This window comes from Oryzias latipes, chromosome 13 (genome assembly GCF_053564925.1).
Source record: "Oryzias latipes strain Hd-rR chromosome 13, Olatipes_Hd-rR_3.1".
Lineage (NCBI taxonomy): Eukaryota > Metazoa > Chordata > Actinopteri > Beloniformes > Adrianichthyidae > Oryzias > Oryzias latipes.
The window spans coordinates 10,603,747-10,620,728 of NC_136249.1; the positions used below are offsets into that span (position 1 = coordinate 10,603,747).

At 40.2% G+C, this 16,982-nt stretch overlaps 1 protein-coding gene and 1 long non-coding RNA gene across 3 annotated transcripts; one reads left to right on the top strand and one right to left on the bottom strand.

Moving 5' to 3' along the window:
- Positions 1–141: 141 nt before the first annotated feature.
- Positions 142–1,216, bottom strand: LOC144981668 (uncharacterized). The gene is made up of 2 exons (XR_013647235.1): positions 1,081–1,216; positions 142–728 (listed from the first exon to the last, which is right to left on the bottom strand). It is a non-coding gene; the product is annotated as an uncharacterized LOC144981668 (long non-coding RNA).
- On the top strand, positions 440–16,895 carry sgcg (sarcoglycan, gamma). 2 transcript variants are annotated; one of them, XM_011482873.4, is made up of 9 exons: positions 440–658; positions 1,101–1,290; positions 9,731–9,933; positions 10,250–10,354; positions 12,384–12,471; positions 13,651–13,770; positions 14,881–14,953; positions 15,031–15,154; positions 15,221–16,895. In XM_011482873.4, exons 3-9 carry the CDS (start codon positions 9,739–9,741, stop codon positions 15,275–15,277), a joined length of 762 nt encoding a protein of 253 aa, XP_011481175.1. In that variant the 5' UTR covers positions 440–658; positions 1,101–1,290; positions 9,731–9,738; the 3' UTR covers positions 15,278–16,895. The 2 variants fall into 2 exon arrangements, with proteins under 2 accessions (XP_011481175.1, XP_004075895.1); XM_004075847.5 differs by having other exon boundaries at positions 15,748–16,895.
- The last annotated feature ends 87 nt before the right edge of the window (positions 16,896–16,982 follow it).

Genomic DNA, 16,982 nt, shown 5'->3' on the forward strand with positions numbered 1-16,982 from the left:
ATAAATCTAATGGCAATTCATGCCAATTTTTGATTTAGTTGACGTTTAAAAGCCTTATAAGTACAGTAATGGTATTAATGACTTTCTGCTGGGATTTCTGTTTTCTGACAATTCTGTGAGTTACAGAAAAATGAATCTAAATGTTGAAAATCATTCTTTATTGGTGTTTATAGTGAAGAAATCCGGTTTAATGTTACTGCAATTAATCAGTTTAATAAGGGTGAGATCTATAATGACATGCTTGTCAGAAACAAATGCAGTAAATGAAAAAGGGCTGCCTGTATTTACGGTTCATTTAAAGCAAATTATTTTCTGTTTTTTGGCTGCCCTGACGTAAATTTGACATCCTGACAGCTCATGTTGCTTTCATGGTCAGGTGGATCATCGGTAATTAGATTGGTTGTTTTTCCTGTTAAAAGCTGTTGATGGTGGAAGGTCAGAGGAGAGGCTTGAAATGAAAAGCCCTCTCCTGACAGGTTTTGCTGCGGGCCACAGAACGTAGGAGTTCTAGGATGAATGCCTCTGGCTGCTCCTTTGTCACGCCGCTGAGCGCCAGCAACAAAAGAAAACAACCCGAGGGTTCAACGCCGCTGACGGATGCTTCATCCACCTGCTCCCCTAAACTACATTCAGCCTTGGTCTTCACCTCCTGGTCTCCGTAAGTGCTTTCCCTCCTGGTAGATGCCACTCTTTCTGACATCCTCACTAAAGGCTTTTATTTCTTTGATCTGCAATGCCACAAAAAAAAAATTTAAGTTAGCAGAGGTTAGGTTTTTCAAAAAGAAAAAGTTCAGCCAAAAAATACTAAGACTTTCAGAGGAAACTGGCTTTTGATAAACTGCAAATCAGAGCAATTATAAACTCAGAAATCCAACTGACAGCAAAAAGCAGCCATTTTTAAGGAAAAGCATTCTATAACATCAAGCAAATCCAAAAAAAGATACTATTTTAATTGGCTAAAAATGATCATTACCCACCTAGATAAATTAAAACATTAATATTTTATGTAATTGTTTTTAAATGAATACAGATGCGTTGAAATTAACAAAATAAAGTGTCAAACTGCTTCAATCCCCTTACATCTGATTTTCATCTTGAAGGCGTTTAGATGGTGCTTTGTGCGCCCTCTGGTGGACGTTGGTGGTGCTACATTCAGGAGCGTAGGATTTATGGCTTGCAGCTGTTGAGTGGCTGACAGACGCGAGGAGGAGCTCAGTTGCTGCCGAGGCTCACGCCGCTCCGTCCGCCCGCCGTCGCTTTGGACAGAAGCCGCTGCGCTGGGACTCAAAGGTGAGTGCGTCTGCATCAAATATCCCCGGAGCAATTCTCACACGCAGTTCCAAACTTTTACCACTCCGCGTGACCTCATGATCTATGTTTGAGCTGTAGACATTTTTACTTTTTTAGAGAAATAACAGGGGGGTTCGGGAAAATCTGCTTAAGTTAGCTTAAGTCATCTGTTGGCAGCTTTGCCATTACTGGTCTGAAGTGGTAAAGGAAAACAGATGCCTTTGTGTGTCTGGAGTGTTTTTTTTTCCCATCATGCTTCAGTTAGAACGCGGTCCGTGTCTGCTTCCTCTGCTCTTTTCTTAATTTTAGTTCAGAGCGCGGTCCTATTTTTGGAAGCCGACGCGTCACAGCAGAGTGGACCACATTACTACAGACAGACGGACGGACAGCCCCCCATGAGTATTTAAGTAGACCCCTCCCCTCCTCAACGAAGTTTTTGCTAACATTTAAACCCCGCGTGCTTTCTATAAACATTGCGGGAGTCTTCAGGTACAAGACGGTCAAAACATTTTTAGATTGGGAGTCGGATGCTCAGAGCTCCTAAATGAGGGGGTGTAACTGTTAATCTATCCCGAAGTGAGTGGCAATGACACCATTATAACTTGAATCGGGTTTCATGAATTTTAGAATTCTAACTTTAACTTAATGGGTTGTTTAGTTTCATTGGGATTTCAGAAAATCCGACGTCTGAATAGATTGTAACGCAACACGCGCATGTCCGGCTAGAGGTCCGACTGACGCTCAAACACCGACAGGCTCCTCAATATTAAGTTAACAGCGCTGATAAATAACTAAATAGTCAGGCAAACAATAGATTTTAAAATGCTTGCATTTCTAGAGTATAAACATAATACAACTTAATAAAACAGACTTTTTCATTGCAATCTTGAGGCAACAGCAAGGATTTTATAAAGGGGAAAAAGAACACAGATATGGGATTTTTTGTCGAAATTCAATATGCAAACAATTTGGCTATTACTATTTCCACATTTAAGCCTTTATTGTCATTTTTTGGGGATGAAAAAAAATCATCTTTTATCAGATTAATAGTATATTTCTATGTTTAACTAGCATTGTTCCTTTGCTCTATTCCAAATGTTATAGAACCAGTTTTGTCTCAGAGATTCTACCTTTTATGTGGCTGTCAGATCAAAGCTTATTCAAATTTGCAAGAATCTTTCTAAATCTTTCTATTGGCCAATAATGATCCTTTAATGGAGTTATTTACCTGTAAGGACATTGTGGATCATTAGAATAAACAGTACAAATGATCCTATGAACAAAAAGAAAAGTATCAGGATAAGTAGCTAAGTGGGTTTTTCATGTAAAAAGTATGGTGCAGTAAAACCTTTCTAGGATTACAGTTTTTACAAATAAAGTACTTGCTAAAAAATATTAAATGTGTGTACACAATACATCTGTAGTTTACTACAGTGTAAACAGTAGCTCATATAATATGATTATAATGTATTATATCAATATGTAAATGCAGTTTTCCACCCTAAAAAGATGGAAGAGGTCCGTCATGTTCATCAAGGATAAACTTAAACCATGTTTTCGATCAGCAACAAGACTTGCCTGGTTGTCAGTGACAGAGGTCAGGTGCTATTTTGGTCCATTCTTCCATGCAGATCTTCTCAAGAGCTGGGATGTTTTTGGAGCTGTTGCTGAGCAAAACAGAGTTTCAACTTCCTCCACAGATTCTCCATTAGTGAGGTTTGGAGACTTGCTCGGCCAGTCCAAAAGCATGACACTTTTTTTTTTACGTAGCCACTCATTCGTTGTCCGGATGATGATTTTGGATCTTTTTCATGTTTCATTCTCACTGACGGAAGGAGATTTTTGCTCCAAATCTCACCAGATACGGTCCCATTCTTAATTTCCTTAGTTCAGATCAGTTTTCCTGTCCTCTTTGCAGAAAAGCAGCCCCAGAATATAATGCTTCTCCCTCCAAGCGAGTGGCGTTTATATCTAGGAGGTACATTTATGTTTCATCTGACCACATGACATTCTCCCAATCCTCCTCTGGATTATCCAGACGGTCTCTGGAGAACTTTGGACAGGTCTGGACATGTGCTGGCTTAACCAGGAGGACCTTTGATGCTCTGCAGGATTTGAATCTGCGACGATGTTGTGCGTTACCATGCTGTTTTAAAGCTACTTTTTTATTGTAGAGTGGTTCATCCCAGTCTTCTTCAGGTGAACGGTCTTGTCTCTGGTGTCTTTCACAGCTCTTTGGTCTCAGCCATTGTGGAGAGGTTGCAGTCTGACTGTTTAGGGTGTGGACAGGTGTCTTTTACACAGAGAACCAGTTCAAACTGGTGGCATTTACACTGCATGCTTCAAGTGACCCAGTTCCGATTTTTTTTCCTTTCATGTGGCACAGATCGGATATGAGCGGTGAACGTGTAAGCAGAACAAAAGCGCATGGATTCCGATTTTCTCAGTACGGAGCCCTTGTCCTGACATTACGATATTAAAATATATCTTGTTCCCACAGGTTAATATCTCGTTCGTACGAAATACTATTCCGTTCCCACAAGATACTATTGTGTTCCCACAAGACAAGATACTATTGCGTTCCCTCAAAATACTATTCCGTTCCCTCGAAATGATTAATTCGTGCGAACGCAATAATTAATCCGTTCGAACGCAATAATTATTCACGTCATAAATCATTCACGCGGATATGCTCTCTGTACGCCGGCAAAACTAAGCCGTTTCAGCGGTAACTTCCGTGTCTCTGTGACCCATATTCGTTGAAAAAAGGAACATGAAAAACAAAATGATCACTTTATTACTGTCTCAATGAATATAAGAAAAATATCAAAAGATTTATGATAACTAGGCTGCTTTGTCATATGATAGCTCCTGCTAGGCTACTACTAGCTCCGCCGCAGAGCTCTTTGATGTATGCCGGCATTTGGGCAACTGGCTGGTCGGTTGTCAGACAGCTGATATTGTAGTTTAGGGTCGAATAGGAATAATAATATTCAGGACTTGTCTTTTATTAACTTTAGCAGTCAGTCGCTTTACATTCCAAGGCTATTAGGCTACATGCTAACTGACTAGCCGATCATATCCTGTTATTAATTTACGTCATAGATTTACAGCAGATACCTTCACATTTCTGTCTGTGTGTCTCATTACATTGCATTGAAGACACGCAGGATGTTTAGACAACAGATTTATTTATTTTAAAAAGCACAGAAGCATCCATCGTATTCACGTTCACATCATCTGGTACGCCCTCCGGTCATCTTGCTGCAAAAGCCGCTTCCTGCCGCTACTTCAGTGTCTCTGTGAGCATTCAGTAGGGGTAAAAATAAAAGCAAGAATGGTCGAACTGTTATTGTCTCGATGAAAATCTGAAAAATATCATATTAAGCTGGCTGCTTCACCTAATGCACTTACCTTTAGCTCGTAGCATTACAACAATAGCTGTACGTCCCGTTTCCCAGCATGCTTTGCAGCCAATCATTGGGCAATCACCGTGTCCCTGTGACCAAGGTGTAATAACAAGACTACGTTACGTAGTCCTCAGAACGTCCACGTTTGATAGTTTCAGCATTGTATAGTGTAAATGCCAAAATCAGATACGGGTCACTTTTATAAGATGATGTAAGCGGGTTGTCAAAAAAATCGGATAAAGTCAGAAAATCGGGTATATGGGCATCAAGACCTGCAGTGTAAATGCAGCCTTATTCAGGCAACAAGAGGAGGACAGAAGAGGTCCTTAAAGAAGAATAAACAGGTGTTTGAGGAAAAGAATTCCTGCTTGTTTTTAGGAGGGAAATACTTATTTTCTACACCATTAGACCTATAAATTTTTAAAAAATATCCTTCAATGTGATTTGAAGACTCCATTAGACTCCCTTTTCTTCTTAAAAAAAAAAAATAAATATATATATACATATATATATATATATATATATATATATATATATATATGTGTGTGTGTGTGTGTATATATATATATATATATATATATATATATATATATATATATATATATATATATATATATATATATATATATATATATATATATATATATATATATATATATATATATATATATATATATATATTAGGAGCATTTAACGAATCAAATAAATCCCTTTATGCTTTGACCAATCAGATGGAGGCCTTCCCATTGTTGACCAATCAGATGGAGGCGTGTTATGTTAGATGTTTGTCCCCCATGTCGATGAGGGTCATTTGGAGTATAATTTTTAAACTGTTGCAATGAAATGGGAATGATGTTTTTGTTTATTTTTCTATTTGTTTATTTACCGCAAATTTATCGTTATCGCAATATTGATCACTAATATCGCATATCGCAAGTTTTCCTCATATCGTGCAGCCCTAATATATATGTGTGTGTGTGTGTGTGTGTGTGTGTATGTATATATATATGTGTGTGTGTGTATGTATATATATATATGTGTGTGTGTGTATGTATATATATATATGTGTGTGTGTGTGTGTGTGTATATATATATATATATATATATATATATATATATATATATATATATATATATATATATATATATATATATATATATATATATATATATATATATATATATATATATATATATATGTGTGTGTATATATATATATATATGTGTTTGTATATATTTTTTAAACCTTTCAAAAAACATCCAAACATAGTAAGGGGAAAAAAGCGGAGTGTTTATTTTAGTTGCTATGGAAGCATCAGTCTGTGACCCAGATGATGAAGGAAGTAGGAAGTCGGCTCCTCCTCCTGCAGCTGAAGTGCACGACCACGTTAATGTTGTCATTGAGAGCGATCACACAGCCTGCTCCTCCATTAACAGCATAATGAACACAGAACGAGTTTTTTATTTATCCACACACATTATTTCGGGCATCAATATGGGGAAGACGCCGATTGCTGGTATTTTGGAGGCTGAGTGGACACCTCCCCTGACAGAAAAGCCAAACTTGAATGAATCCAGCTGATTTCAGTCATGCTTCCACAGCTGCTGCTGCAGTGCTGGGATCCAATTTGTCACAGTGGCTCCAAAAAGATTCATAAATATAAACAATCTGAGATACGGACAAGAAAAATGAGCTTTTTTTTCCTGCACAACTTATGCCTTATCAAGCCTCACTTTCCCCTCTCTCAATGCCATATCACAGTCATTTGTGCATTCATTTGTTTGCCTGAGAAAAGGGGCTATTCATCACATTCAGCCTGGCAGACCATGTGACAGGTCCTGTGGAGAGGCAGACGTGGTCTCAGAAACTCCTTTTTTTTTTTGTGCCAACACACTCGTTTCCAGTGTTTTACGGCGAGCAGCTGTCCACGGGCCCTCTCCTCCCGGGCCTCAGGAGCGCTTTTATCCGCCCCGCCTCCGGTTGTGCGGGTGGAACACTGCTCGTCTTCAGGGCTCGCAAAAAACAAGCCGGAGTTTGTCTTTCCGCCGTCCGGTCAGCTCCCTTGATCATCCTCCAGGGAGCTTTGAGAGGACGATGAGCTCGGTTGCACATCTGTTCACGCCGCTGAGGAAGAATGTTTTTTTTTTTTTTCGGGGGGGTTGTTGAGAGCTGACTTTGCCATAAAAAACGTCTTTGCTGTGACATTTGGATGCAGCATCTGTCCTGTAGGGAAATCCGATGTCTTCAGCCACAGTTCAGAACTTTTTCCCCTTTCAAAATCTACAGATGTGGGCTCATTCACTGCAAAAACAGAAATAAGTCAAAAATTCTTTGAATTTGACACATTTTCTTTAATTAAGCAAAAACAATCACCACCCAACGGGGTGAAAAAAATGGTCTTAATAAGAATTATTACTTCCCAGAAAAAAAATCCAGTTAGACTTCCTTAAACTAAGATCATTTTACTATTGAAACACGTTCTTAATAGGATTATTTTTCTTGCAAGACAGAAAATAAGACAATTTTTCTCTTTACTTTAAGGTTGGGTTTTTGCAGTGCGATGGTCTTTCTCCCCTGTGACAGCAGCATCCTCTGCAGTCCTTTGGGGTTATTAACACAGATTAATCAATAGGAAGTGACACGGCTCCTCTGCAGCTCTGGGAGCTCCTTGGCTCCGTGGTGTTTGGACACACTGCCCTTGTCACGGTGAAGACCTTCCCCGCAGCAGCCTGGCGTCATTCTGTTATTTGGTCCAAATGTGCAGGACGGATCGCTCATTCTGCCCCCACCACGACTTCATCATATCTGCATCCATTTAAGACTCACTGACAAGAATCGGCCTGGCTGCGGTCACCGATCCCCGCTGCTGAGGAACTGGAAAGTACCGCCTCCCAGTAATGAGGGTTATTATCCATTTCCTTTGCTGGCCCCCCCCCCCCGCCCCTAAAAGGCTGCAGGGAGTCATCTTTTCCACTGGATCTGGATCTCCACTGCATGTGTGATGAACTGTGGGGCTCACAAATCCAGGCGTGACTGCTGTGCCAGCAAAGGCTTTACATGGAGTTATCGTTAGATGGCTGTATTTGTGCAATCTGAAAAGGCCAAATAAATAAATAAACCCAGCAAAATACTCAGAGCCTGGAAACAGTCTTTCAACATAAAAGCCCTTTTTTTATGTTTGAACTTGTTTTTTTCCAACAAAAATTGCAGTGGAAAAAGCCAATTTAAGCAGCAGAAAAGAAAAGAAAAGGTAACATTCTGTGTGCTTCTACCTCACTTTAGACCTAAACTGTCTTAATCTTAAGCTTTAAAAGTATTTTTATACCATATTCATTTAAAGATCCTTCATTTTTCCTTAAAGATCCACTGATTAGATGTAAGTTTAAAATTGCAGTTCTGATTATTTCTTCCTTCAAATTGTTGTGAATCAGCAACAGATGATGAAAATGGTCATTTGTAAAAGAGCTTATTTGTTACATAGAAAAGACACTGAGCGAGCCACAGCCGCCCCTCTCCATTCTGATGCATCCACACAGACAAATAGATCCATGGACGTCTTGGTTTTCCTCGTCTGAGCCGGACTCTGGCTCAGCCGGGAGGCTCCGTGCCAACGGTGGGTCTTTAGTGGGTATTTAACCTGTAAAGTACCTTTTTTTTTAATTGTTTGAACTTGTCTCCCACCAAAAATTGCTTTGCTTCCAAAAAAAAAGGTCGTAAACCCAATTTAGGAACAGCAACAAGAAAACAAACAAGCAGTGGTTGTAAAAGAAAAAGTAACATTCAAGGTTGTGTCCGAATTCCTTCCCTCTTCACTTTTTTAAAATAAACTTTATTAACAAATATTACACATACAAAATACCAAACACAAAACTCTGTGTGCAAAATAAAATTTTCACGTTTGCCAGGAAAATGGACAAAAAAATCAGAAAATCATACTAATAAGAATGTAAAACAGGTTAAGCAAAAATAAAAAATAAAGGTAAAGGAGTCTGTTAAAGTTTCAAAAGAGACCATGTTTCAACTGTTCTGACAGCTTCTTTGTTAGTGGAGGATTTTATACTGTTTACATACAGAACCATTTCTTTCTGGAAAACATAAAATACTGTTTTTTTGTGGCAAATTAACACTTGTGTATAAAGTATTTAGCCATAATTATAATTCAATTAACTACATATATTTTCTTTGCATTAAGCCTGCCTTGTGTAAAATATCCATAAATAATATGATCATAAAATAATCTATAATCTTCACATAGATGAGTTCTTATAAAACATATCAAATCTTTCCAAATAGTTGAGTAAAGGAGCAATACCAAAAAAGATGAGGCACAGTTTCTGGTGAGGAACGACAAAATGAACAGTTTACGTCCTGATCTTTTTTTTAAACTTGGTAAAGAAGTGTTTCCCTGGATACAATTTATGTAGAATTTTGAATGGAATTTCTCTGAATCAGAATGTGAGTCCGAATTGCTTTTAAAATCCAGGGCACTACATAGTCCCGCACTATATAATTTTTTAGTGGTTAGGGGTTAGGGTGGGAATTACGACACAGCCTTTGTGTCTGTGTTCTTATCTTGGCTGTCCTAATCTAAAGATTTGAAGCCATAATGTAAAAAAAGTGTTGTTTTCTTGGACATAGAACATCCACTTTTGATATTTGGCTGAGGTTTTTATCCAACGGCATTTTTTGTCTGCACCTGATTCCCATCAGTTTGAATAAAGAAATACTTAGAAATGCTATCTTAAGACTCATTTTCTTTACATACGTCCTACATTATCATAAATATGCCTAAAGGACATATTGAAAAAATGATATTCATTGGAGTGTGTCCTTAAAGTGTATATATCTCTACTTTGCTGATTGAAATATTCTTCATTTCATGTCCATCTGTAGTTCTGGAGAAGCTCATTTGAAATTCTGCACAAAGGTCCATATATTTCCATTTCCTAATGCCTGCCCGCCTGCAGGTTGGTGCAGAAAGCTCCTCAAACGGCGGCGTGGTTCCTGGTGTGATGTGTCGTGTGCTCAGCCCCACAGATGGTGCGGGAGCAGTACGTCACCACCACGGAGGGCAGCGGCTCGCCCAGACCCACGCCCGACCATGTTTACAAGATCGGCATCTACGGCTGGAGGAAGCGCTGCCTCTACCTGTTCGTGCTGCTGCTCATCGTCGTGCTGGTGGTCAACCTCGCCCTCACCATCTGGATCCTCCGGGTGATGTGGTTCAACACGGTCAGCTGACTTTGGAATCGATTCCCAGTGGCATGAATCACTTTAGTATGAGTTACTGTGTTATTGGGAGCAGCAACAGTTGCGGTGTTCATTGGCAGGCCGTCCAAACGGCCAGCGGAGCGTTTATGTCTGGGAGTTTAGTCAGCTGGCTGTCTCAAGCCTAGATGGCTACTGAGACTTTATGCAGAAGTAGACATTTTTTACACCAGAAGCAACACACGCTCCATGAAAACAGTGTTCCAAATGACTGCGTTTCACTGCTGATTGGTTGCATTGTTCACCTGAATAATGACACCTGTGTGTTGAGCTGTTGTAGGCGGGGATGGGCTTCCTGCAAGTTCACCCGGATGGAGTCAAGCTGGACGAGGGCGAGTCGGAGTTCCTGTTTCCCATCTACGCTGAAGAACTTCATTCCAGAGAGGTCATTTTTCTATTCTCCTCCCACATTCCTCCTTCATGTCTTTATCCCTTTATTCCCATTCATTCCGTGCTCCTGCAGCTCAACTTCAAACCATGTTTTGACCTGGAAAGGTGGACAACCTTGCATTAAATCCCTGTTTTCATTACTTGGTGAATTTAAAATCTTTCATGTGATTTGGGTGTAAACAGACTTCACATTGTGAAGGTTGGGTACGTTTTTCCTAAATTTAAAAGTGGAATTTTCAGGCCAATAAGTTCTGCTCTCCGACAGATCTCCGTGGAGGCGGGGACTTTACGGCCTGCCTGCCTGCCCAAAGCAGAAGGGAAAACCTTGCTGCAGTTGTTTACATGTTGTGCCTTTCCTTGCTCTTAGCAGCGGTTTGTTTTTGGAAAGCACGTTTCTCTCTTTTGCTCTGCGAATTCATGAGGCGATGTATTCCTCATTTATGGACGGGCAAACTCTCTGATGTGTCGTAAAGTCGTGTGATGAGATTTAGTGTTGGCGGTTCACCCCGAAGCTTTCTGCTGTGAGGGAGTTGGTCCCTCAAACCTTTAAAAAAATTAATAAATCATGCATTGACTTGCTGCTGTGTGATTGGCTGATTAGAAATTTGTGTTAACGAGCAGTTGGACAGGTGGGCCTGATAATAAAGTGGCCGGTGAGTGTATTGCGCAGCATAATAAAAAAAATATCAGCAAAAAAGAAAGAAAGTGGGGTTGTACTACATCTCAAACATTCCCAGCAAAAACAGCTTTAAAGATAAATTAACAGAGAAGATTGTAAAGTTCAAAAAAGGCCCAGAACTACTACTAAGGGTTTATCATATTCATTCAAACAGGAAGTAAGGTGACAAACATCTCTGTCTTTAGGACAGTGTCACAGATCAAGTGTTGCATTTTTCTTAATCTGGGGGGTATTCCAGAAAGCAAGTTATGCTGGTTACCACGGTAAGTTTGAGGCTTAAGAAGTGTACAACCAACACTTTCGGTTCCAGAAACAGAGGTATGTTTCAGGGTATGTCAAGTAGCCATAGCAACTCATGCTCTGAACATAACCTGGTCTGGAGCAGGTTTAGTTGAAGGTTAATTTGTTTACAGAGAGGTGAAGCAGCATGGCGTGTCCATTTGAAGATGATTTAGTGGATGAAGAAGCTCAAATAATACTTTTTCCACTGTGAGAGGGTGATAAGACCACATATGGATGTTTGAAAGATAAACTTTTTACTTTGATCTAACTTAGTTATTTGCTTCAGTTAAGATAAACCTTTCTTTTAGTTAAGTCAGCTTATAAATAACACGTAGTTTTCAGACAGTTATTTTACTTTCATTCAAATTAATTCAATTAAGTAGGTGTAACTTTGGTGCTGCTGTTAGATCGGCACCACAAGGAATTGTGGGATACCATTCCCTTTACCTGTCTGGAAGGATTTGGGTTTAAGTGTGGGTTTTTGACCAAATGTGTTTAGTTCATTTGCTTTTTTACTGTGTTTTGTCTAGTTATTTGTCCTGTTATGTTGAATTCTTTCTGAACCATGAATGAGAGGGAGGGATGGAGAGGATGATGAGTTTATATAACACCACTACTCGAGTGTAGTTACGCCAACTCATATCTGGTCTTTTGGAACCGACATACCCAGAGTAAGCAAGTTCAGGATTTCAGCCAGAGTTCAGGGTTAAAGTCAGGGTAGTTTAAGCATGCTTTCTGGAATACCCCCCTAGACTCTTATTTTTGAAAGAAGTTCTCTTGAACGCGGCTTAGATTGTCTGCCTCATGGTTGTTGGATGACAGCGAGCTCCTTTGGGAGCCACGAGTTTTGTAAAGATCAACTGAAAGCTGTTTTTCTAGACTGGACTGACCCATCTATCAGTCTTGCAGCCCCACAGAGACACGCTGCCTACAAAACTCCATGAAATATTCCAAATCTGCACAATTCAAGTAACATTTTATGCCATTGTTGTGTTAGAAAGAAGATTCACTCAGGATCTTGATAGGAAACCGTCTCCTTTATTTGTTCCCCTCTTCCTCCCAGGACTCCTCTCTTGTCGCGCACTCATCAGAAAGTGTTTCCCTCGACGCCCGTGATGAGAACGGCAGTGTCACAGGGAGGATGTCTGTGGGTAAGAAGGCACTCGCATGCAGGGCTTTTGCCTCACACCTGTCCGATGCAGAAGGGCGATAGCAGAAGACATCCAAGCGCGTGTCCTACGGGGATTTCTCCCTCTAAATTAACAACAAGAAGAGGTCGTCTTTCAATGATTTCCATCTCAAACTTATTACCCTCCTGCCTCTGGCGCCGCATCTGCAGCTCCAGCCTCGCACGGCGGCGCTAAAGCCTCTGGAGGGTCACATTTGTACATTTTTGTGGTTCACTAGTGGCTGAATTATGTTCTTTCATCATCCAAAGGCTGGCAAACGACCCAAATAGTTGCTGTTCCACAGCAGTAGTAACAGTCCCTCATCACAAAGTTGTAAAACGTCCTCTTGAAAAAGCACAAGCCCTGTCTCAACTGCTGCAGATCTGCTTCTCAAAGCGCTAGGAAGGACAAATGAGCAGGAAAAGTAGGATTTACATGACTTTTTGATGCGCAAGTGTACCCCAAGTACTGTAAAACTTCCAGATTGAAGCTCATTTGGAAACCAAAGCAAGTCGGTTCCCTTTAATTTAAGTTTTTGCTAATTTTTGGTGAAACTTTATTGTAAAAGAAATAAAAATATTCTCACTGCACTTATTCGCACTTATTCAGAACTATATGATTTTTTTAAATGTCCCTTAAGGTTAAACGCAGGTGGTTATTTGATTGACAGGTCTTTAAATCCACAGTCTTACTAAAACTGTTGTTTATCCTGAAAGGTTGAGGTTCTGCAGCAACCGTTTGGTCTCAGATCCTAACAGCTTGAGGTTCCAAGATGTCTGTGCCCTCTGGTAACAGGCAGGAATCATTATGACAATGTTATGGGGAAAACACAAACTAAACAAGGAAAAAAGTATTGTTAGGGGTTCTTAATGTCGGCTTTTTCCTGTCTGAATTTGGACAAAGCTGTGATAACTGTTAGTTATTTTCTGTTGTGTTTTCAAGAGGACATTTAACTGTAACTCATTTTTTTTTACTGTTGAATTGTCCCTAACTTGTCACATGACTTGGCCTTCACACATTAACATACACATGTAAATGAAGCCATTACAATTACCCTTAATCATAAACAGACATATTTGTACTCATACAACCAGTACATAACACATTGAATTTATTAAATGGCAGCAATGGCAGCTTCAGGTGTTTTTGTTGTTGTTGTAGGTGCAAAACAGGCTCAAGGGCAGACCCCCAATCTGCTCATTAACTCCCACGATGGCAAGATGCTGTTCAGTGCAGACGGCAGCCAGGCTGTGATTGGACCGGACAAACTGCGAGTCACAGGTAGACCATCGGAGGCCGCACGCCACGGCCCGCAGCACGTTAGTGGCTGCTTTGTTTTCAAAAGGAGAAAAGAGATGAAACCAGCAGAAGCAGCTGGATGTGCAGGAAGCTGAACTTTCGCATATCTGCTTGAAGCTATTTTCTTTAGGTTACCCCAGAGTTTACCCACTGTCTGAGGCTTGCATCCGAATCCCAGAGTGAACCTGCTCACGTGGGAACCGTCTGCTTCTGTTTATCATTGAGGATTATTCAGCACTTCAAATAGATTCCACTAACATGTGGACAAGTTTAGTGTGGAGTCAAAAAGGGAAAACAAACGGTTCCACGGAGCTTTGGCATAAATGACATTAAGACATTCAAGCCCGTTTCTAACAGGCTGCTGCAGTCCAGGGGCCTTTTTGACTCTTAACGTGCTGACAAAAACCACTCACCAAGTTTCAGACTTGATCATAATCGGATGTTGCACACTCCTCCATACTCATGTTACAACCACTTTGGAAGAAAGTCATGTTTTTAATTTTTCTGGAATTTGTATCGGAGACATGAATCACACATTGATCAAAAAGGATCAATAGATCTAAAGATACTAAAGCAACCAAACTTTCTCACATGACTACTTATCACCTATTTTTAATTTACTAGTCGATATTTGCATATTTTTTACTTGATTTTCTTCAAGATACTTCAATAAAATAAGGTTAGTACAATAAAAACTTGGAGTTTTTAAATTTATTTTGCATTTGTCTATTTTTTTAACGTGTTCCGATTGTATCGGATCAGAACTCGATATAGCCAGACTCTCAAAATCAAATTACTTGAAATTGGGTCGCGATTGGGACGTCCCCACTGACAAATATGTTTACCCTGTAACACACACTCTTTGACTGACGTGGAGAAAAGCAGCTTCGCTTCAGAATCCGTTTGATTGTTCCAATAGTTGAAGAGCTACAGTAGTTGAAAGAATGGAAACACTGGGGATATAGCCATGGTGTTTAAGAGTTAATATTTCATTATTTTTCCACCAATCTGCTTTCCCACAAAGAGTTTAGTATCCAAAAAATGCAGAAATGGGGAACTTAATCTGAAATCTGCCGTCCCGTTTGCTCCCAGGTCCTAAAGGAGCCTGGTTCCAGCATTCAGTGGAGGTGCCCCTGCTGAAGTCTGAACCTCTGAAGAACTTGACGTGAGCAGTCCCACCGTCCAACATGTGTGTCTGGTGTTAACAGCAGGTTTTCTTGAAGCTCAGGTGTGTCTCTGCAGGCTGGAGTGCCCCACCCGCTCCCTGACCATGGACGCACCGAAGGGGGTTCACATCAAAGCGCTGGCCGGAAACATTGAAGTCGCCTCCAAAATGGACGTGGTCCTGCACTCCAGTGAAGGACTGGTAGGAAAAGCACTTCACACGTCCTGCTGCTCTTCTTCTCCAGGCTGTGCTTTTTTTTTTTTTTAGATCAGCTGGGGGATTTCTACAACACTCCTTTTTGCTTGGAAACATGCAGCCTTCTGATTCCGTGATCTCTGGGGGGTCACACCTAGAAGTTCAGAAGCTGCTTAAGAACAACTCAGCTTTTTATGTTCATTGAATATTTATGCCCATGAAACTCCCCTGGAGAGCTGCTGCTGTAACGTGTTCTTTAGAATTTAAAGGACTTTGGTGTATTTTTGGACAGCATTATTCTGTATTTATGAGCGTGGGTTTTTATTTAGTCAGAAAACGTGCATCTATAGTGAGCTCATCGCCTCTAAGACAAACGCATGAAATGCTATCTGACCTCTAAGTAAGTGTTTTTGGCTGAATCACAAGACTGCAGCTGATGTTTTTAGAATCAATTCAGAGCAGATCAGCAGATGGGAGTTTCATCGCATTTCTCTTGCAGCTAGAGGAAATAAAGACGCATGAATCTGAACTTGTTGCTTGTCTGAATGCATGACTGCAGTCTGCTTGACGAATGATCCTTGGACATGTCTGCTGTGCAGCTGGTGCTGGATGCAGAGACGGTGCGCATGCCACGCCTGCCCCTGAGCAAGGAAGGGGTCTCTGGAAATGCCCAGGGTCTCTTCGAGGTCTGCGTCTGTCCCAGCGGGAAGCTCTTCCTGTCCAAAGCGGGACGAACATCCACTTGCAGTGAATATCAGGACTGCTAGATAGACTCAGACGAGGTCGTCCACTATTTGCCCCTCCCTGAAGACGCATCTCCGGGGGCAGAAAGCACAACCGTTTGTACAGAGCAAAGCCTTTCCTTCTCTTTCAACATTTTTTTTTTTTCGTATGTCACAGTAGATCTGCAGCGCTCCTTCTGAGGCTGCTGAAAACGCATTTGCCCACCGGCTGTCCTGTGCCAAAAGAAATCCTTTTAAACTTTCATTTGCTTGTGTACAAATTGACCCTCGGTCTTAACAGTTATAGCATTCACAGAAGAACTCCTGTACACTTAGTGTCATGGCTGGGCAATGAGGAGCTGGTTGCAGCTTACATCCTATGCAATATTTTTTTTAACGGTGCAATAATTTAAACAATCGCAGTTCAAGGACTCAGAAAATAAAAACAATCTCCCACACGGGAAAAAAAGTTTATTGAAAAAATATTTGATGCAAACCTTTATGATTCTGAGCCTTTATGTGATTAGTTTGTTTTGACATGTCTTTATGTAAAAGGGAAAAACACACAATGATGTTGGTTTAGTTTGCTGTTTTTACACATTTGTTTTTCTTCTTTGATTTAAAAAACTACCAGCAAGCCTTAAACTTGTTCTGCTTTAACTGCATGATGTGGAATAAAAGTCAAAGTTGTTTTTGCAGGTAAGGAGATCTTTGTTTTTAGTCTCAACAGCCAGGAAAACATTATTTCTGACTACAACAGAAAGGAGAAAATAAAATAGCTGTGGATTCTTAAGGACTTTATTTCTTTATAACATCTATGACTTGTTTATAATGCTTTGTATTGAGTGACATCCTCCATTTATTGTCTAAAATGAGTTTTTGTGAGGCTTGTGTGGTTGTATCTCACCGTTTTGTGTGCATTGTGTTATGACGGTAACAGTCAGCTCCTGTTCAGCAGAAATAAGAAGAGTTAAAGATTTATTTATTCATTTTGTACTTTGAATAAAGCTTGTTTTATTCTTGGAGTGCCTGACAGTCCATTATTTTACTTTTTAAATCTCTAAAGTGCATTTATTCCTTCTTTGCTTTTCTTTGCCCCTTTTCTGTACTGT

Bases quoted from the DNA above. Each gene is read 5' to 3' on its own strand.
- sgcg (XM_004075847.5), top strand. From the start codon at position 9,739: ATGGTGCGGGAGCAGTACGTCACCACCACGGAGGGCAGCGGCTCGCCC. The intron at 12,472-13,650 runs GTAAGAAGGCAC...TTGTTGTTGTAG, and splicing joins CACAGGGAGGATGTCTGTGG to GTGCAAAACAGGCTCAAGGG. The intron at 15,155-15,747 runs GTAGGAAAAGCA...TCTGCTGTGCAG, and splicing joins TGCACTCCAGTGAAGGACTG to CTGGTGCTGGATGCAGAGAC.